Below are 21,855 nucleotides of genomic sequence, written 5' to 3'. Positions count from 1 at the left end.
CCCTCTGGAGTGCGTGAACGGGGACAATCCCTGCTGTCCCAGCCCGGGAAGATGCATTTTGTAGAATAACATTATTCCTGTTTGAAGTGGCACATCTGGGGCTTGGAGCAGCCTGGTCTAGTGCAAGGTTCCCTGCCCGTGGCAGGGGCTTGGAACTGGAGGATCTGAAGTGTCCCTTCCTACCCAAACCATTCCATGATTCCATCCTTTTCCAGGTGGACCTCGACAGCTTTCCCAGAGAGCAGTGAGGTGGCCAACACACCCGACTCCCAGTATTCCAGGAGCTTCAGGGAGATCTCGGGCTGCTCAGAGTTGCAGCCATGCCAGGCTCAGTGGGCTGTGCATTACTACTGGGTGAAAAAATCCCTGGAAAATATTCCTCCCTTCCTGCACTGTGTCTGTTTTTACTGGTTTGGTTCTGGCATTGTCAGAGCCGTTTGTATCGCGCTGGGTGGGGATCAGGAATACCTTCAGCTGGGAACAGGAGCAGCTTGGGATGCTTAGTGCTGAGGGCTTTTCCATGAAAAGGCAGGTAAAGGCTGTTTAAACTCCTCCTTTATTGAAATCCAAGAGGGAAGTGTAAAGGAGAGGGTTTTTTCCGTGTGTGCTTCCCGGCTGAATTCCCGTGGTGCAGGAAGGGGAGTTTAGCCCTGTTCTGCTGGCTGAGTCATCCCTGTCTTCCCACCTCGGGCTGAGAGAGATGGATTTGCTTTGGATTCAAGGGAGAAAAAAGAACCCTGCTCCTTCTGCCATAAACTCCAGGCGTGGCTCAGATCCTTCTTTTCTTTTGGAGGTGGATTTTGGGGTGGTGTTTGCTGCCCTCCCCCAGCTCCGGGTCTGTGCCGGGCCGGGAGCAGCCCCTGGGAGATGGGGTGATGGTGAGGAGGATGCTGGGCATGGCTTGGCCAGGGCTGTGTCCCCTCTGTGGGGGCAGGTGTTGCCAAAACACCTGGGAAATTTGCAGCCCTTGGTGGAGGGCTCGAAGTGAGTGCCAGGGAATCCCAATGGTCCCTGACCCCCCTCAAGGCATCCTGGATATCTGACCTGGAGCCAAAGGCTGGAGCCACACTGCCTGTTTCTGCTTAACTCTGCCAGGGACAGGAGTTCTCATTGTGGAGCTGTTCATCCCAGATCCATAAATCAGAATTTATTGCAGGAGGAGAGCCCAGACCCTGAGCCAGAGTCTCATCTCCCAGCTGGGGCTGTGGGTCAGGGCTCTGTTTCACCCCATCCTGCTGTGGCCAAGCCCTGTGTTTGCTGTTCTGGTTTTACCCAGGGGACAACCTCAAATAGGACCATTACAAATGTGAGAGTGGGCTGGGCAGTGCTGCCCACAGGAGAACAGCACTGGGATCCTGCCATGAACGTGGGAAGTGGCTCCTGCTCGTCTGACAGGGCTCAGCTCAAATCCGTTTTCTCCCCCTTTGGTGTTTTCCTGCTGCAGCAGGTGCCTCTGAAGTGGGAGGGGTGGAATCTCCTGCTCTCCTTGCCATGGGTTTTGTTGGCATCCAGCCTTTCTGGGGCGCTCAGGGAGGGGATGTGGGGTTGACTGGCCGTGGCAGTGCCACTCCTCTGCAGGCTGTCCAGGCTGTCCAGGTCTCCTTCCATCCCCCAATCCCTTTGAAATCTGGTTTGTTGGCAGAAATGCTGTCGGTCTGCTGGAATTTGTTTCTGAGGACCAAGGGGGTCTGTGTGTGTGATCCCATCAGGTGTGTGATTTTTGTCTGTGACACCAGTGGGGTATCCCCATCCCACTCGTCCCCACGGTGTGGAGGATGATGGATTGTGCTCCTGGAAGCAGCCTGATGGTTTGGTTTTGCCCAGAGAGTGGGCAAAACTCCAAAGTGTTTGTCCCTCTGGAGGGAGCTGGGGTTGACTGTGTGAGTCCGAGGGCTGAGAACAAAGGAGCACTTTATTTACTTTCCTCGGAAATCGATTACTGGTTTCATTTTGCTGGCTCTGGGAGTGGCCCCTTTTCCCTGGCGTGTGTTTGGGCTGATCAGCCCTGACAGGCACAGGCTGGGAAGCCACTGCTGTTCCCTCCTGCAGGGCTGTGGTGGGCTGGGGATGACAGTGGGAACTCCAGATGTGTCTCTCCAGATGTGCTTTTATTCCAGAGCACGTGTGAAACTGCTGAACAGCAAATGCAACCTGTGACTTGAGGAATTCCCTCTAGGAATTGGCTTGCAAGGAGCTGGCTTGCAGGGGGAAGAGTTTTTTAAACTGCCAGAGGGCAGGGTTAGATGGGATATTGGGAAGGAATTTGCTTGGCTGTGAGGGTGGGGAGGCCCTGGCACAGGTTACCCAGAGAAGCTGTGGCTGCCCCTGGATCCCTGGAAGTGCCCAAGACCAGGTTGGAAGGGGCTTGGAGCAAACTGGAATAGTGGAAGGTGTCCCTGCCCATGGCAGGGGGTGGGACTGGATGATCCCTAAGGATGATCCCATTCCAAAACCCATTCCATGATTACAGGCACCGCTCCACTGGGCCACTTCCATCTCTGGTTAAACCTCTGGGCTCCGATGCATTTATTCATTGATTTTTATTTTCAAACTAATTTAATTAAAGTGCAAAGAGAATTTCTCCAGCCAAAGCCACCGTGTCCTCTTGGAACGAAAAGAGGAGCGGGTGACTTTGGATAGTGGGAATGAGGGGGGGAAAGAATAAAAGAAACTATGGAGAAAAGAACTGAGCAGCTCATCCTGTGCCTGGTTTGGTGCCTTGGAACTGCTGCAGGGAACTGGTGTGGCCAAACCCGAGTGGGAGTAACCCCTGTTGTGTTCTGCTCTCTGGGATTCCGACATCTGGGATGTGTGGCTGTGTTTGTACTGATACCTGCTCCTGGAGATTTCTGCTCCGTGGATCTCTGTATTTTGATTCAGCTCTAATTAAAAAAAGACAGCCAGGAGAGAAGGGTTCAGGGGAGACGCGCCGGGTGTAACATGGCAATAAGTGGATTAAATTCCGGGGTGTGAGGAGTAGGGCAATGCTGGAGCCTCCCTGGGAAGGAGGCACGGCTGGATTGTGTGCAGATGTGCCAGGACAGTGCCAGGACCCTCAGGGATGGCACCAGATGGCTCTGCCAAGCCGTGGCTGTGTCACCACGCCGGGGCTGCTCGGAGGGGATCGGCACCAGCCCGTCCTCCCCGCTCCAAGGTTATCATCCCTGCTGCTGCTGCTTGCTCCCTTAATAGCTCCTGGTAAAAATCCCAGTTTTCTTTTCAAGTGGATAACGAGAGTGTGGTTTTTCCCTCCCCTCAGAGATTGGCTGTGTGTGTGATCCTGCTCAGATCAGAAGCTGTTCCCTGCCAAGGATCGGAGACGCGAGCGTAGCTCAGCCCTCGGAAACGAAGTGATTAAATTAACTCGGATGTGTAAAATTTCAGCATAAAATGATTCAGCGAAGCACTTTATCTACTGGGAACTCTTTAAAGTGCTCTTGGAAGTTAGCAGGAATTAGTTTGCTTGGAAGGACCTGGTGCATGTAATTACCTCGAGCGTCGTGCCGCTGCTCTCGCCCAAGAAGTTAATCTTTAAACACGGCAAACGTGGAGCAGTGAGGTCAGGGAGGGCTTGGACATCACTCCTGCCTTCTGCCATCGGGAAACCCGTGTCACCTGAGGGACCAGCAGCACCTTGGCCATGCCGTGTGTGGCCAGCATGTGCTTGGCTGGTGCTGTGTCACCTCTGTCACTTGGGTTGTGGTCCTTCACTGGGAGCAGCTTTGGTGGCACCATCACCACAGGGTTCTGAGCCTTACCAGGGAGAATTCCCAAGGATTTCTGGGGCAGGAGGGTGCAGTGATGGGGTTCAGGTGGTTCCCAGTGCTGGGATCTCCCTCCTGAGCATCCCCCTCCCACCGTGGGTGCAGTGAGGGACCCTCCTCTGGCAGACCCTGCTCAAAGATGTAGCCATTGTCCTCTACATCCTCATGGAAGATGAGGGGTTTGCTGTCTGTGGGAGTGAGTCTTTGTGGCTCTGGAGGAATCAGGTGCTGGTTTAATGCATCCGGTTGAGATTTCCAGAGGGTTGATTTGTCTGGGCCAACTTTGGGCAGCTTGTACTGTTCCTTCCCTTTATTGCATTTCTCTGACACTTTTCCCTCTGAATCAAGAGCTGCATTATGGATTCATTTTCCCATGCAAAAGTGCACCCAAATGCATGCTGGCAGCTCTCTGGGATGACAGGAGCTGTCCTGGGTGCAGGAATTGCGTGGCAGCTACAAGGATTGTAGGAGATAAAGAGGGGCAGCGAGAAGGATCTGAGCATCCTCTCTGTGTCTGTGTGGCTCCTCAGGCTGCTGGGGCATAATTTCTCATGAGACACGATGATGGATCACTGGAGCAGCTGGGGAGATGTTCTTGCATCAGGATCAAGGTTTGGGTGGGCAAAGGTGGTGCTGGCAAAGTCAGGAGAGGCTGGGCAGGGCGACAGGCAGCACCCAGCAGCAGGGATGCTCTGTGTGGCAGGAAGGAGCCACCTGGGTGCTGGTTGGCACTGGGAGGGTGCTGGGTTGTTCTTGGCATGGTGTCTGAGCTGAGTTTGGGTGTCAGAGTCCCCTGCACTCGGTGCTGGGTGTGGGTCTGGGGGAGCCAGTGGCAGTGACTCTGAATTCACAGCCCTTTGGGAGAGCTCCTGAGCAGCCCGGGTGAGTGACGGTGCCTAACAGACAGTGAGTCATGACACTTGATTTATCTCCCTCGCTGAAAGCCTGAGCAGATGCAGGGACCTCTCTGAGCTGCCAGGAACGCTGGAAAATGAATCTGTGGCGTATGGGGGGGCTGAGGTCGTGCCAGCAGGATGGGGCTGCAGCCACCACAGCCTGCACAGGGGGTCAGGAGTGTCCCATCCCCACTCAAACCCGGGGCCGGGGTGGTGGCTCTGCGGGGGCTCCTGGAGCATGGGAAGCCTGTGCTCTCTGCTCCGGCAGCCTGAGCTTTGCTAGCAGTAAATAAATGCTATTTTTAAAAGTAAATCCTTAGTCTGACCATAGTTGGGCAGCTCCTCGGAGCTCCTTTTTCAGCATTTTTGTCCTCCCCATTCAGACTTTGTGGGAGCTGAGTTCCCCCTGGCTTTGGGGACTCCTTCACTAAAAGAAAAGCTTTTCCCTTGGTGGTTTTCTTTCCAGCTCCGGTGTGATCTGTGCTGTCAGACCTGCTCAGAGCATCCCAGGACTCCCACCTGGCTCAGAGCCTGAGGGATGCAGCTCTCCCTGTCCCTGGCTGCGAGGGGATGGAAGTTATCCCATAAGAGGTGCTGTGCTTAATTACTGGCGGTAATTAAAACCTCTTCTGGAGGTGGGAGATAAGAGCAGCGTTGCAGCAGATGCTCACTGACACCCATCTGCTCTTTAGCATCCCTTCTGTGCTCCCTGAAGTTCCTGCTGCAGCGGGAATAGGAGGATGGGGAAAAGGAGGCTGTGAAGTTTAGGAGGATGAACTCCCATGGAGAATGGGAGCGTGCACTGTGGGATGGGCACTTGGAGAGCAGTGGGACTGGTGCCTTCAGACCCAAGTGCTGCCAGTGATCCTTGGAAAAGACCTTTGTAAAAGGGGATAGATGAAGGAAGATGCGGGTGGTGTCCTCGGAAGGCAGAGTGTGCTGCTGCTGTGGTGTGATGTTCCTTCCTGGGGTGGTTCCCCTCTGCCCCCCATCCAGGGTCTCTCCAAACCTCTGGAGATGCTTCACCTGCCTGGTGCTGATTCCTTTGTGTCACAGTGAGAGGTGGAGCCCGGGGGGGTGTTGCAGGGTGGGAGCACTCTGGGCCACAGGGATGAATCCCAGCGGCCACGACACCTTCCTTACAGCTGCTCAAAGCTAATGGAGCATCCAGGGTTTATGGAGAGGAGCAGAGCAGGGAAAGGGGGCTGGGACTATTGAGCCTTTGGGAGTCTGAGAAATTTCCTGAGTAATTCTGATTTATCTCAGCCCTTAGGGACGAGAATTTCACCTGCAATTATTTTCTGTTCCCCGGGAAGGGATGTCAGCTCCTTGTGTTCGTATTTTCTTTAGGAAGTTGTTCCTTCTTCCCTTCCCCACCCCCAGACAAGGGTCAAACCAAGCCCCTCAGCATTCCTGGTTTTCCTAGAACAGCTGTAAATCAGACTTCCAGCTGCCAATGAGCAGGTGCTGGCAATAAGGACAGTGGGGTTTGGGGTGGGACTTGGAGGAGCCGAGAGGAATTTGGCAGCAGGATTGCTGGAGCAGTGGCTGCTGCTCTCCTGCTCCCTCCAGGTGCTCTGCTGCTACCTGTGGTTTGGGCTGCTGCCCTTCCAGAGTAATAATAGTCATACAATATAAAAGTATTTGATGCTTTTCTACCTTTCCCATATTCCCGTGTGCATCAGTAGCAAACAGTTGTCACAAATTGCCGTGGAGCAGCAGTTAATCATCGATTGTAACGAGTCTATTGTGCATCCACGCCTGGCACTGCCTCTCCTTCCCTTCTCCCACACTTCAGAGCTGGGAGCTGACAAATATAAACAAGGGTGGCAGCTCATCCCTTGGAAGTTTGAGCCTAAGGAAGAATCCCTGGAGCCCCCGGCGCGGGACTCACGTTGCTGTGGGAGCCTTGAGAGCCTGTGGGCAGCTCCAGAGCCCTCCCTGGGGAGGCAGAGCCTTGTTGTAAGGATTTGATGGGGAAATGGATGGGGGAAAGACGGAGGAGGGTTTTGGAGCTGGAAAGGATTTTCCTTCCAGCACCTTCAGCCAAAGGAGGCTCCAGATTGTCATCAGTGTGTTTGCTCCGGCTTGGAGAAAGGCAATTCTGGGATGCTGCCCCGAGAGAGAGCCTGTGCCGAGGGTACTGGCTCCCTCCTGCCCCCTGTGCTGTCTGGAGGGGGTTTTGCAGCTAAGTCGAGTCTAAGATGGGTCTCAGACCACCTAAGAGGGGCTGCACAGGCTCCAAAGCTTTGCCAAGGGGGATTTGAGCAGCTCCACTGAGCAGCTTGGGAGAGAGAGGCAGAGCCAAAGCCAGGCTTAAGTGGGGAGGAGAAGAAGGCTTTAAAGCAGGTGTGAAAAGCTGGAGAGCTCCATAGACTGTGGTTTGGATTCGGGAGCTGAAGGAGTGTGGAAGGAGGGGTTTTTGAGCCCAGAGTAAACAGTGAACTCGTCTGTTTGTGCAATAAAGCTGAGCTCACAGCTAATGCAAACAGTTTTCATTAAGAAATAATCAAAAATAAAAAGCCATTTCACATGCTGATAAGAAGCCAGTTGGTTTTTATACTTCACCAGCAGTTTAAGCCATGCTTAAAGCCATTTATCTTTCTCCCAGCGCTGGCTGCAGAGGATATGAAAAATGCAGCAGGCCCCACATATGTAATTAAACTTTTGGCAGAATCTTTGCCCTGCAGCTTTACTAAGAAATTCAATAATGATAAATCGAGTAGAATATAGAAAGGACTTTTTGGGAACAAGATTTAAAATAATGTATGTGGCACAGACAGTTATTTGCCACATAATTGTCTTGGCAATGTTCTCGTGAACACCCTGTCTGATGGTGTCAGCTATTCTTTACAAACCACCCCTTGTTCTGCTCTTATCACCACTCCAATTTGCTATTGAGGCTTTCCTGATTCCCAGCCAAGCTTGTGTTTAGCTGTAATTGCTGTTTTGTCCCCCTCAGCCTGGGTGAGATGCAAGATTTCAGGCTGGGTGCTGTGTTTCATTTCTAGGTGCTGTGTTTGGTGTGACGGTTGTCCTGGTCCCCTTTCTGATGCTGAGAGCTGAAATCATCACTCCACTGTAATTATCCTGTATTTTTTTATCTTTTCCAACAGCAGTTGGAAGTTAATCCCGTCACTTGACCAGTCTCACTGTTCTTTGTGACACTGCTGGGGAAATGATGCCGGATTTGTCTCCCTGGTTGGTGTTGCTGCCTTTATCCTCTGCTAATGCACCAATAATTTGTAGTAGAGGCAATTTTGTGTTCAAATTGTCCACTCAAAACACCCTCAGCACTTTCCCTATAAAAGCTGCATCGCTTCTCTTTACTTCCCACAGATTTTCCCTGTTTGGTGCTGGCAGGAGCTGAGCTCCTCACTCCTCTGGGCACCGCGGCATCTCCCTGTCCTTTGTCACTGCTGTCCTTGGAGGGGCTGCAAATATGCTTGAAAAAGGCTATTTTTCATCAGTTTTTTCCAATAGTAGCAAGCAGACTAGTTGTAAATACAATAATGATGACAAAGGTGTCTGGCAGAAGTGAGGTGGGACTGGACACCTCAGCAGGTGGCAGGTTAAGCAACAGAGCTGGGCTGGGCTTTTGCTTTTTCATTAACTGGCTTCAAACTGAAGGAGAGCAGGGTTAGATGGGATACTGGGAAGAAATTGTTCCCTGTGAGGATGGGGAGGCCCTGGCACAGGTTGCCCAGAGGAGCTGTGGCTGTCCCTGGATCCCTGGAAGTGTCCAAGGCCAGGTTGGACAGGGCTTGGAGCAACCTGGGCTAGTGGAAGGTGTCCCTGCCCATGGCAGGGGGTGGAACTGGATGAGCTTTAAGGTCCCTTCCAGCTCAAACCATTCCAGGATTCCATGATTGCATGGAAATCTGCCTCAGCAGCCCACCCTGCCCTGGCTGTCGGGGCTTGGGGTCGCTCGTGCTTTTATCAAACACTTGTTGCTTCCTCTAAAGGCAGAAACGCTGCTCTGGTCACTTGAATGTAAGTTCTTGTCTCTAATTATCACATAATCCATTTATCCTTCTCCCTGGAAAGCCTTTGATGCTGGAGGGGGATTCCTGCCCTGCTCTACATCCTCAGATGACCCTGGTGTCTGTGCAGGGCTCAGGCTCTTCAGGGAATGGGGGGCTTGGGTTGGTCTGTCATTCTGTCCAGGCCGTGGGTCAGCGCTGGTGGCCAGGGCAGGGACAGCTGAGGATAACACTGTTTGTGGGGCCAGGGAACGTGTGCCAAGCAATTAAATTAGTCCAGTGGTCTGGTAGAAGGAGGGAATTTCATCCCTAAGTGCTCCAGCCTTGGCTGCCCCTTTGCCAGGGGTCTCCCGTGCCAGCGTTCCCGCGGTGACTTGGCCGAGCTGCTCCTCGGATCTGTTTGTCCTTGTGTTGCTCAACACAAATATTTGTCTTTGTCCCCGAGGGCTGGGCTGGAGCTGAAGCTCTGCCACCAAATGTTATTGACTGGGCTGGGATCTGGGGACAGAAAGTGTCTGGCTCCGGGTGGCTCCCGACAGGGACAATATTTATCCGGGCAGCATCTTGCTGTGTTTGCAGAGTGCTGGGGGAGGTGGGAGAGTGGCTGTTTGCAGCCCTGGTGATGCCACCCAGGGATGCTCCTGTGGCACGGGAGGTGGCAGGAGGGAATCCACCTGGTCCTGCTGCTGCCCAGTGGGGTTTTAGTCTTTAACCTGGTTTTTTGGTACCAAAAACCGAGAGGACGTGACCTTGAGCTACACCAGGGGAGGTTCAGGTTGGACATCAGGAGGGGTTTCTTCACAGAAAAGGTTGTTAAACATTGGAAGGGGCTGCCCAGGGAGTCCCCATCCCTGGGGGGGATTGGAGGAATGATTGGATGTGGCACTCAGTGCTCTGGGCTGGTTGATGAAGTGGGGATCGGTCACAGGTTGGACTTGATGAACTTGGAGGCTTTTTCCAACCTTAATGATTCTGTGAAAACATATTAAATTCTTGGTTTTATTCTCTGTCTTGCTGAGGACCGCTCTGGGAGGCCTTCAGGTGTGTGGGTTTGTGTTCCACCTGGCAAGATGCAGTGTTGCTGACACCTCTGCCCTGCCAAGGTGACCCCCCTCACTTTGCACGGGGCCCTCTGGTGCCCATGGTCTTAATTGGCTCTGGAAGCACATGCTGTGCAATGTGTGATGTGTCAAAGGGACAAGGCAGGATGGAGGGGGAGGCATTGGCATCCCATCAAAATGATTTCAAACAGCTCCTTGCACTGTCCACAGAAAAAACCATCTTGGAGCTGGTGGGTCAAGGGGCAGGAGAGAGAATTAGATAAACCTAGAGGGAGATAATTATGTTGTCTAAGTGTCAGATCTGTGATATGAAGCCATAGCTGTGTGAGGCTGAGGAATTTGAGCTCCTCATTTCTTGGCTCCTCTGGCCCTTGTTGTGCTGAGGGTGAGCAGTGAAGGGCTTGGGGTGTGGGGGGCTTGTGGTGCTGCCTGGTGCTTGTTCCTGCCCTCTGAGCCCTAATCTGGGCTTGGGGTTTTGTGGTGTGGTTTTAAAGGACTGGTTGAAATAGAGCCTGTGGTAATGGCCCTGCTGGGAGCAGAGGTCTGGAATAGGCTGGAGTCATCTGGTGACATCATAGTAAATGGCAGCGTTTTTCTTAGTGGAAGAAATGACCCTTAAATACAGGTCAGTGGACCCCTTTGGTGAGGGGGTGAAATGCAGATGCAGTGCTGTGGATCAGCATCATGCTTCCTGCATCAGAAAGGCAAGGGAGCTGCAGCCCTGCCAGGGCTGGGGTGGGGTGGGGGACGGTCTCACCATGGGTCCTGGCAGCTCTGTCCTCATCGCCCTCACCCCCCACCAGCCCCAGAGCTTGTCCTGCCAGGTCAGGACTTGGCAGGGTGTGAGCCCAGGGTGCTGCTGGGGAGCCCTGTGGGACCAGGAGCAGCTCCCTGGAGGAGGAGGAGGGGGCAGAGAAGGAACTTGGGCTTTGCCTCGAGGTCTCCATGGCCCGTGGGCTCTGCACTGTGTGTGGGAACCCCCCACCCTAACCTGAAACCAAGGGGACAACACACCCCTTCAGCCCCGCTCTGCTCCCTGTTATTCCTTCTCTCTGCTTTCTCCTTCTGGGAGGGGGGGCAGGAGCTGCCAGGCTGTGTCTGTCTGTCCCTCTCAGCTGACCCAGGTGTTTTTCTGTGCCCCCCAGACAAGGGTGAGAACGGGGAGCCCTACCAGAGGAGGAGAGGTGTGGGGTCCAGCCTGCCCGACGGCCCCCCGGCGTTCCCGGTGCCCAGGGACGGAGCCTGCACGCCCGGCAGCAGCAGCTGGAGGCGGATAATGCTCATGATCCTCGCTATAACCATCCACAACATCCCAGGTGAGCCCTGTCCGTCCATCCATCCACCCATCCCCGCTCACAGGCAGGTCAGAGCCATCCCAGGGGGATCACACGGTGCTGCCACCCTCTCTCCCTCCTTTCCCTCGCGGGTGGCACCCGCTGAGTGGGTGCCTTTGGACGGGATCTTGTTCCAGATCTTGTCCTCCTGGTGGGGCTGAGCCACGTGAGGTCTTGGCAGCAAAACTCCACACGGGGAGGGGACTCAGGGGCAGTCAGTGGGCTCAGGGGGAGCCTTTGGTGCTTTGAACATCTGGCTCATGCCAGCCTGTGGTGGGTGAAAGCTGTGAATCCCAGGGGCATATTGAGGAAGGTGATGCTGTAAAGACAACAAATTCTGGTCTCTTTTAGTTTCTCCTCTGGTCTGCGAACCAGCAAGAGATGCATTTTACAGCGCTGTGTCTCTGCAGGAGGATGTACAATTGGGGTTTATTTTCTTCTTCAGGGGAGGGATTTGGACAATAGCTGGAAAATTTGAGTCTTGGCGGGCTGTGTCCTGCCAGGCTGGGCTTTGTGTCCCAGGAAGATGCGATAAAAGGCTGATGAGATCACTTTGTGACAGCTGAGGATGTGCCACTGCTCTGCAATTCTTGGGGATGTTGAAAGTCATATAAGGCAACCTTTTCCAATGCTTCTTTCCTGCTCTCCTCTCCCTCCCTCCTCCTCCTCTTCTCCTTCCCCTCCCCTTTCCTTTCTCTCTTCTCTGCTGGCTCTGCCTGGCTCGGGTTGGAGCTGGGGTTGGGGTGGGTGCAGGGGGAATAGGAAAAAGCTTTTCTGCATAATGTTGATCTGTAAATCCGGGGAAAAGCGCTGAGTGCCCTGGGAAGAGCATGTTTTCTGAGCATGGCTCAATGGTGAGGAGGTGAATGTTGTCAGGGTGGGAGCTCTGGGCTCAGGACTTGCTTGATCCACCAGAGCCAGGGTGGGAGGAGCTGCCTTGGGCTGTCACCCCGTGCTTGGTGATTTTGAGAGTGACTTTGACCCAGTGCCATCAAACATCCGTCTGAAATTCCATGGCTGGATGGTCTTCCCGGGTGAGAAGGCTCTGTTACATCCACACATCCCGTGTTTCTGCCCTGCCAGGGCACCCCGGGACTGAAGGAGTCAAAGCCAACACACAGTGAGCTCTCGGCTGCTCGTGGGCGTTCGCTCCCTCAGCACTGAGAGCTGCCTGGTGCTCGCTGGGCTGGGGGCAGGAATTGCTGCCTTCCAGCTGGTTACTGACTCACAGCACCCTTGGGTGCTCCTGGCCCCACCCTCAGGGCATCCAGCTGGCCAGGGTTTCCTTATCCCGAGAAGGAAGCTTTGCTGCAGCTTTTTGCATCACCAGCACAGGCTATTTCTGTGCATTAACCTGCTTCAGTTTGTCAGCAGCAGCAGCAGCACATTTGTCCCTTCTCATCCTTTATTCCGTGTTAATTATAGGTAGATAACTGATGCCATGGTCCAGCTCCACGTGTTGCTGGGGGAGGCAGATCCCTGGCAGACAAGGCGAGGAGGGAGCTTTGAATTCCCCACACGCAGAAAGGAAAGGAAGACGTTTGTACTGAGCAAACTGTAATTGGATTTCATCCCTCAAATGATGTGTCTGGGAGCCAGGGTGAAGAGCCAGGTGTCATCTGGCTGCTGGGCTGGGGATTCCTGTCTGTCACCAGCAAAGAGAGAAAGTTCTGTAGAGCAGGGAACAAAGTGTCACCCGTGGAGGGAGGTTAATGGTGACATGGCCCTGGCTGCCACAGAGATGCTGGTCTGCCCTTTCATTGCTCCTGCAAGAGCACAAAGCCACCTTGGGATGGTGACAGACAGTTTGAAATTCTCTCTTTCATCTTAAAGGTCACAATATTAAAGCTTAATGCCCAGAGAGCTGTGTGAGCAGTGGCTCAGGCGCTGCCTGGGGGCTCAGTTCAGTGGGGATTCTGTTCCTACCAATCCTGGTCCCCCACGTGCCCCTCCTGCTCTTTTCCTGCCTTTTCAGCAGCCCCACGGTGGTGCTGGGTGGGTGACAGTGGCTGTTTGTGCCCAGTGGGGCCACTCACCAATGGCAAAGTCCTGACTGACATCCTCCTCTCAGTGGGGACGTGCCCAAAGTCACCCTGGGGTTTGGAGTGGCAGAGGTTGGTTGTGATCCTGTGTCTGCCCTCGTGCTCCGGAGCCCTTCCCGCAGGGCACGGGGTGCCAGCACTGACTGCACCCCAAGACATAACTGAGATTGTGAGTACCTCAGGAGCTTGTGGCCAGCCCTGCTCTTTACCAGCTCTCTGCTCTTTCTTGCATGAAGCAGGTGCTGGTCCAGCCTCGCTGAGCAGCAATTTGGGGCTCAGCTTTCTCTGAATTCCTTCTGCTTTCCCAGGAAAAGCAGCAGCGGCGCTTCTCGGATCCGCCGTGGCCCCTGATGTGGAGCAGGGTTTGGAAACACTGTAATGCTCTCCCTCAATTAGCAGCCCTGCCAGAGGAAAGGCTGCTATAATTAGCACAGACTCCTGCAGTGTAATGACACCTCGGCTGTGCCTGTGCTGGGGGAGGAGGGAGGTGCTGAGCTGGGATGTCAGGGATGCTCCTGCCACGGAAAACCACGCTGTGCTCATCAGTCATGGAATGCTTTGGGTTGGAAGGGACCTTAAAGCTCATCCACCCCCTGCCATGGGCAGGGACACCTCCCACTAGCCCAGGTTGCTCCAAGCCTCGTCCAACCTGGCCTTGGACACTTCCAGGGATCCAGGGGCAGCCACAGCTTCTCTGGGCAACCTGTGCCAGGGCCTCCCCACCCTCACAGGGAGGAATTTCTTCCTAACATTTAGTCTAAATTTTCCCTCTTTTGGTTTAAAATCATTCCCCTTTGTCCCATCACTAACTGCCTGTGTAAAATGTCACTTTCCATCTTTTTTATAAGCTCTTCAAAGGAACATAATCCTTTGTAAGTACTGGAAGAAGCACTGAAAGGCCTCAATCGGATCTCTCGAGAGCCTTCCCTTCTCCAGCTTGCTTTGGCAGAAGCACACAGCTCTGGTGTTTGCTCTGCTTCCCTGTAAGCTCAGGGCACTCACACAGAGGTTGTCCAGGTAGTTCCCAAGGGTTTTCTGTACCTTCATAAAACTCCACATCCTTGGCAATGCTCTGGTTGCCTCAGCGAGGGAGGTGCAGCCGGTGGGGTGTCCATGTTCACCTTGTCGGGTCTCTGAGCTGCCCAAATGCCTCTGATGGGCTGGAGCTGCTCTTGCTCTTCAGGATTGTCACACCTCAGCCCAAACTCTACCTAAAGTCCCTCTGTCTGGTGATTAAAGCCCTTCAAGGACTGGCTTCCCATCCCTGTTCTCCTCCCGCGCTGGTGGGGAACGGGCTCCCCCTCTGTTGCCAGAGAATTGTTTTATTGACTTTGATCCCATTTTAGGGATGAGCTGGTTTTGGTCTTGGCAGTGCCTCTATCTTTGGTTTCAGGCTGGAAGCAGGTTGCTGTGGGGGTGAGATAGTGGAACGTACAGCCCAAGCTCCTGCAGTCGGTTTGTGTTCCGTGGGCTCTGCCGGCAAGGAAAGGTTGGGGAATTTGCTCCAAAGCTGGGAATGCCAATTGATAATGACAGGAGATGCCAAACTGCAGACTCTTCCTGCTCATTAATATTCATATATGCTGGGTTTAGTAGAACATTAATTATGTATTTAATCAAGCCCTGTTTATTCTGGTTTATCTTTGTACCTTGGGTGGCTGTTATGCTGAAGACTTCAGATTAATTAAAATGTTACTGGTGTATCACAAATAACAATTAGTGAGGTGTGAGCTGAACAGCCTTTCTCTTTGTGCTTGTTTGGGAGGGGGAGGAAAGCCTGGCAGGGTGGGGGATGTGGGTCCAGAGCTGGTTCCCAGGGAACTCCTGGAGGGATCTGCTCTGCTCTGAGCCGAGCTGGGGGTGTGCAGGCAGGGATGTCCCTACTGTGGGATTCTGGGGGATCTCCCAGAATGGAGATGCTGCAGGAGCCCCTAATGCTCACACTGCTCCAGGAGGGATGGAGGACAGGCCCAGGGCTATGTTCTGCAGCTGTCTGTGGCAGCGAGGTGGGGAAGGGGTTACAGGTGCTGGTTGTGTTGATGCCCTGCCTTGCTTTCCTCTGGCTGTTTCTGATCCCCCAAAACCTCTCAGCTGACAGCAGGGACCTGGCTGGGATCCCACCCACTGCACTGGTGCCCCATCCCTGCATCACCCTCAGAGCACCCCCGACAGGGAGCATCCTCCTGGGAAGGCAGCAGGGCTGGTTCCTGCCAGGCATGAGGTGATGCTTCCAACCACCCGAACGTTGCCAAGGAAACCTGAGTTTTCCTGTTCCTTTGTGATGTGCTGGGCAGAGCCGGGTGGCCCCAGACCCCGGCACAGGCTGGGAGCACATCCCGGGAGCTGCGACAGAGCTGGATCATCCTCTGGGCTCCAGCCTTCCCCTCCTGCAGGAAAACCTCTCACTTTTCTGTACTCAGTCCAGTCCCTCCGTGTTTGCTCTGATGCTTCTGCCTCAAGTGTCACCATCTAACAGAGGTGTCTGGGAAGGAGCTGATGGAACGTGGCAGTGGCGCCGTGCACGGAGTCACCGGGTCACGGGGAGAGGTGGTTCTGACGTCCCCTGCTCGCCCCCTAAATCTCACATGGCTCCACCTGAGGCTTTGTCTCCAGTTCCCGCTGCCAGAAACCCATTAGCAGGCTAGGATTTATTTATTTTTAATGAGGAGGAACAAAGTGAGGAGCAGGATGGAGTGTGTGAGCTAAATACGGAACAGATCCCGGCTGTGGTGGTGGAGGTGCTGCAGGAGAAGGGGGGCACGGGGGGTGTCACTACGTGCAGGAGGGACAAAATGTTAGAAGGAGAAACTTTTAGGTGGTGACAGCTATGGGAAGGATGAGTGAGACTCCTGGGAAGCTGCAGTGGGTCAGGGGGAAGGTTCCTGCACCGCCCAGGTGGAGCATCCAAGTTCTTTCCCCTTGGAACTGCGCTTGGAGGTGGCAGCAAGAGGCTGAACCCTGGGTTGGCACTGGCACCATGCCTGGCATGTGGTGGGGTTTTGGGGGTCCTCCTTCTCTGCTTGCCCAGGAGGGAGTGGTTTAGCCCCAAAACTTGAAGGTCACATTCTGGCCAATGCTTGGAGTGAGGGCCAGGGGAAGGGACAGCTGGGATGGGTGTGGAGCAGAGGGTGCAGGGTTTGCACCCTGCCCGTGTCCCTGTCACTGCTCTGGCATCAGGCACGGCCGAGTCCTTCACTCACAGTGGCAGTTCCTCGTGCTGGTGACAGATTTAAGCCAGGCACCTCCTGCCCATCCCCGTGGCAGCTCTGTGACACCCCTCTGTCCCTCCGGAGTCTGGCAGCAAGTGGTGCTGCTTTGTTTGATCCCAAGGAACGGGGGGATGGAGGGAAGGCTGTACCAAGGGATGGGAGATGTCAAATTGATTTCAAACATGCTCGTTTGCAGCTTCTCCTGGGCAGGGGAGCGGTTCAGCCGAGTGCCCTGGGGATGGAGGGTGTGAGACCTGCCTGCCACCCTCTGCACGGTGGCATTTGGCTGGAGACAGCCCCGGGAGTGACAACTGCTGCCTGGATTTGGGAGCTGCCTGGACACGGGCTTGTCTTTATGGCTTCTTGCAGCTTTCCCCAGTTTTACTGTGTTGTCTGTGTCTCCTGCTTTATGGCTGTCTGGGGGAGGAGCAGACAGGCTGTTGTGGTGCTGGCTCTTGTCTGACGGGGGGTTTGTGCCAGGGGGGTCACACTGGGATGGGAACTGAATCCCTGAGCTGGGGGGGAGGCAGTTGATGGGGACCCAAAGTTGTCACCCCTTGGCCCTGTCCCCTGTTGTGACCATGTCCAGTGATGGACAGTGATTTAGTCCCATCCTTGGCTGTGCCAAAACCAGCTCCTGGCACTGATGAAGGTGTGTGATGAAGGTGTGCAAAGTGCTTCTTGGTGTGGGCAGCTGGTGGAGACATGTCCAAAACTAAAGGATATCTTCCCAGTGGTGAGGGGGGAGCTCCACAGGGAGGTCTGTGCTGCCCCACGGGCTCTTTGATGTCTCCCAGGGGAGCTCCCTGCAGTGGTTGAGCCCAGGTTCAATGTGGTTCCGAGGTGGGATGTTGGATGCTGCAGCCTTTTAAACCTTAAACCAGCCAATAAGATTCAGACAGAGCTTGCCCACCAGTACCAAGAGCTGCTCCCTTCTGAGGTGGAGCAGATGCTCAGCTGGTGGTGGATTTGAGGATGGGAGCAGGCTGCCTGTTGCCTGTGGAGGGAGGGGGTTGTGGGTGGCGATGGGAGTGCAGAGGTTCCCTGCTGTGCTGGCAGATTGGTGTTCCTTGGGAGGGGGTGATTTCCAGGCTGGTTACTTTGTCATTAGCAAAAATTGATTGGATTCATCCTCCCGGGACAGGCACTCCCCTATTCTCAGCCTCCCAGGGGAAGGCTGGGGCAATGAGTGTGATATTGCATCTCAATTATAAAGAGAAGTGATTATTTATATGAATATTCTCCGAGATCCATTAAAGGCTGGGAACATTCATTTGGGATGATGGTGATTTTTTTTTTGTTGTCGTTCTGTTGAAATTGAGACTGTTTTACAATTGTTGTTACTTTAATAAGCATTTGGGAACCCACTGGGGGTCTGCAGAGCGTGAGAACGGGAGCCATTTAGCTGTGCCAATTAATCTGTGCCTCGTCTGGGCGATGCCTCTTCCTGGAATTACAGCATCCCTCCTTTCCCTGCCACTTGTGCTGGCGGCCTGGCTAGTAGTGGCTATTCCTGGGCACTCCTGGAGCACCTTGGGTTCCTACTGAAAGGTATTATTTTTTAGTAAGGAAAAAGAGGAAAAGATTTCCCTGCAGCTTTCATTCCGTGAAAGGAAGATTCAGGTAAGGGGAGGTGTTGGTGGGAAGCACGTGGGACAGCAATCCCATGGAGCTTGAGGGGAGCAGAGGACCAGCTCAGAGAGATTTGAACAGTCAGGAATTTTTCCCGGTGTTTTGTGCCCCGGGGAAAAGATCCATCTGGGACGTGGCTTCCGTCTGCTGCCCCTGGCATCTCCGGCTGGACTTCCAGAGGGACCCTCCGGGCAGGGATGTGTCAGGGATGAGTGGGGATGTTGGTAGTGCTGTGGTGTGATGGCTCCACGAGCAGCCCAGGGGAGAGGAGGAAGGTCAGATGGGATGCAGCCGAGGGGGCAGAGCCGGGTGCTCGTCGCCGTCCGGAATGTTCCTCACGGCAGCGACTGGCGGGATCGGGAGGAGCCTCGTGGCTCTGCCAAAGGTTGCCTTAACCTTTCATTAAACCTCCCAGTAATTGGTGCCTCACAGCACATATTTTGACATTTTCATCCATTAAGCACCTCGGTGGATGGAAATGACTTGCTCCCAGTCGTTAAAGCTTCCCTGCAGGGGGTGGGAAGTGTGGGAAGGCGGTGCCGGTCCCGGTGACACCCCCGGCTGTGGGGGATGCTCCCAGGCTCTGGGCTGCTTTTGGCTCCATGGCCAGCAGCTCGGCTCCCTCAGCACTTCCCCGTGCTCCTCCTGGGCAGGTGGAAGCTGAGGCTCTGGCTCTGGGAGCAGGGACAGCCTGATGGAAAGGTAATTCCATGTCTGACAGGGGCAGGGGTGGGAAATTTCCCTCTGCAGCCTGGGGGGTGTCACAGCCCATCACACTGGCACTGTTAGAGGGAAGCAGAGCGTGGGGTCCGTAATGCCCCTCTGACAGCAGCTCATATGTCAAAAACTCATTTGGAGGCAGACACTTGGACACCAAGGGAGAGCTGATAACACACAGTTATCTCTGCGGCATCGCTGGCAGTCGGTGATCGCTGGTTTATAAGCAGGAGCAGCCACAAAGGTGACAAAAGCCAATTAAACCCAGGATTTTCACCAGCTGGAATCGAAGTCTGCTGAAATGTGCATGTTGGAAGCTCCACTGCTTTCCTGTCCCCACCAGCTCTCACAGGTCTGTCACATTAAAAACATCGGTGAGCGCTGGGCTGAGAAACCATTTGCGTGCTGGAAATGAAATATTAAATATCTGTGATGGATTCAGGTGCTGTGGGGTCAGGGAGAGCCCATTTCCAGGTCAGTCACTGCTTCTAGATTAGTTCTGGTTTGTTAATTTGGGAAAGGGTTTTCTTCTTCCAGAGAAGCATTTCCATGATGAAGGAGCTTTGGGCTGTTGGGCAGTGACTTTAATTCTTTAAAATCAGGTGTAAAGTGCCTTGTCAGCTCCTGTTTAGCTGGTGCAGCCCAATGGATTGAAAGGAGGAGAAAAGTGGAACAGGTTGGGATGTAGATTGTCTGGCTCCTGTGGGGTAAACCAGGAGGAGGCATTAGGGGAATTTGCTCCTGCCTCCCAAATTCTGTTTAATGCCCCCAGTCCCTCACAAGGCCACGGGCTTCCCTTGGGCTGCTTTTTTCCCTGTATCTCTTGCCATGAGTTGCCCAGTTGTGTCACATCCTCCTGGATTTGCCCTGAGCAGCTGGGCAAAGGTCCCCCCTTTGACTGGGCTGGTTGCACTGGGTTTACTGGTGGGAGCACCCAGTTCTGGAGGCTTTTTTTAGACAAAGCTCCTGGGAAATTGCCTGGGACAGACAGCCCAGGGTCAGGCATTTGGTAGCCCATTAGGACTTAAAATCCTCTTTTACTGGGTCTTTAACTCCACACAGCAACAGGGACATGGCTTAGTGGGGGCCTTGGCAGTGCTGGGTTAACATTGGACTCAGTGATCCCAGAGGACTTTTCCCACCGAAATGACTTTATTCTGTGACACATTTGGGTTCTCTCTGTGTCTGTTCTGCTGTCAGGCACTGCTGAGCTGGGAATTGGAGCTGTTTGCTTTTCCAGGTGATGGCTGGTTTGACCCCATCATCACCTGCCTGCTTTTCATCACCTCTTGCACAACCCTGATGGGACCCAATCCCAGGAATACTTGGAGGCAAAGCTGCACCATTAGTTCTTATCTTTAGTTGAGCTGTCTGGGCACGTCAGAAGCTTTTCAGGTGTTTCACCTTCTGTCAGCTTTGTGTTTGCACCATCCCAGACGTGCAGTGACCCAGGCCAGGGTGGACAGGGCTTGGAACAACCTGAGCTGCTGGAAGGTGTCCCTGCCCATGGCAGGGGATTGGAAATTAGAGGGTCTTTAAGGTCCTTCCCAACCCAAGCCGTTCTGTGATTCTCATGGAATGAAAAAAAAAGTCTCTCTAAAATGACTTTCACCTCCTGCTTGCTCGTTCTGTAATGGTGGGCACCTAGAAACACGAAAATCCCTGAAATCTGATAATCTCTGTGCCTTCCTGTGCAGTAATGGCAAAATGATGTTTCCTGGAGGGAACTGGAATTCAGTCTTGAGGGAAAAAACTATGAATAGTGGCAACGGGGATGTGCTTAAACTCTTAGAGAAATACAAACCTCATTATGGCAAGATTAATTTCCCACTAGGAACTTAACAGCTCTTCAAAGAGCAGGATGAATAATTGATGTCACGTTGGCATCTGTAGTACCTTCCTGGAGGAAGCCTGTTCATTTGCTGACCCAGGAGAATTGGCTCCATCAATCCTCCCGGGAGGAGAGGCTGTCACTGCAGCTCCCTCAGTGCTGCTGCCAGGCTGGGGGGGTCCCAGCTTTGGGAGGGGGGTGTGGAGCACTGAGGGATGTGCACATGGGGCAGGATTGGGGCAGATGAGCCCAGCAGGGTTGGTTCTGGTTGATCAGAGGATGCTTTCGGGGCGAGCGGGCCTGTGCTGGTACCCACGGTCCTGTTTTGCTTTGGGTGTGCCTTAGCTCATGGCAGGGGTTTTCTCAGCATCACCCACTGTCCTTTCCTCACCAAGAAAGGCATTTCCTGCTGTGGAATCCATAATTCCTGCTATTTCTTCCCAAGCTCTGCAGGCACAGAGCTGTGCTCCCCTCACCCACCCTGAACTCTGATGGCCCCACAGGCAGATCTCTGGTGTTTTGCAGATAGGAGGCTTTGATAAATCCTGCTTTTCCTCTAGTTTTTGCCTTCTTTCCAAGCCCAAGATTTTGGCTCTGTGATTTGTGAGTTGCTTCTCATTTTATCATCTCCACGAATCCTCCTCCTCCTCCTCCTTCCCTGCCATGCTGCATCTCAGAGGAGTTTCCTACAAGGGTTTTTTAAGGCAAGTTTTCTGCAAGGATATTTTTTAGGCAGAGACACCCCTGGGTGGGTGATGGGTGGGCTGTGCTACTGGGACCCTGCCAAGCACATCCTCCTGGAGAGTGGGAGGCATGGGATCAACTAAGGGATAACAGGTCTGTGTTCCCCTCACTGCCATCCTAACCTGCTTGTACCTCAGGAGAAGGGCAAAACCCACCCCTAAACCCTCTGATCCCTGATCTTTGTGGTGTTGCTGCCTGCAAAACACACGTTACAGTGATCCCAGATAAGGGATCTGCGATGATGTTTCCTTTATCCCTGAAATCTTGCCTATGTGGTGACAACCTGATTTGGAGAGGAAAAAAAAGGATTTTGTGTAGTGGATTCTGGTTTTTGCCATTCCTGTAGGATATTTTTTCTAAGCAGTGCCTGTTTCCTTGATCTTTATGGCAGATGGGAGTCACACAGTAACGGGGGTTCATTTACTCACCGCTGTAATTTATCAAGGCCCCGAGTGGTGCCTCCTATTTATGGTTTGGATTTCCAGGGATTCTGAAGGGCTTTAATTTTCACTTGGTTTTGTGAACAGGCCTGTTCTGAGGATTACAAGAGGCTTCCCACAGGGGCTGTGAAGCTCATTCCATGCTCCAAACCAGAGCTGGCGAGGGCAGGATCCCACTGAGCCCTGTGAGCCTGGACTCGGG

General features: G+C 53.7%; 1 protein-coding gene across 1 annotated transcript in view; it reads left to right on the top strand.

The window, feature by feature from the left end:
- The window catches only part of SLC39A11 (solute carrier family 39 member 11), an 80,169-nt gene that overhangs the window by 33,596 nt on the left and 24,718 nt on the right, over positions 1–21,855 (top strand). Inside the window, exon 6 of the mRNA XM_029960133.1 lies at positions 10,850–11,020. Within this exon, the coding sequence (XP_029815993.1) occupies positions 10,850–11,020 (171 nt within the window). The remainder of the gene's footprint in view (positions 1–10,849; positions 11,021–21,855) is intronic.

The sequence above is a fragment of the Manacus vitellinus genome, unplaced genomic scaffold, assembly GCF_001715985.3.
Source record: "Manacus vitellinus isolate BGI_N305 unplaced genomic scaffold, ASM171598v3 scaffold_24_pilon, whole genome shotgun sequence".
Lineage (NCBI taxonomy): Eukaryota > Metazoa > Chordata > Aves > Passeriformes > Pipridae > Manacus > Manacus vitellinus.
Note: the sequence above shows the minus strand (reverse complement) of the source record. Positions and strands in the feature narration are given on the sequence as shown.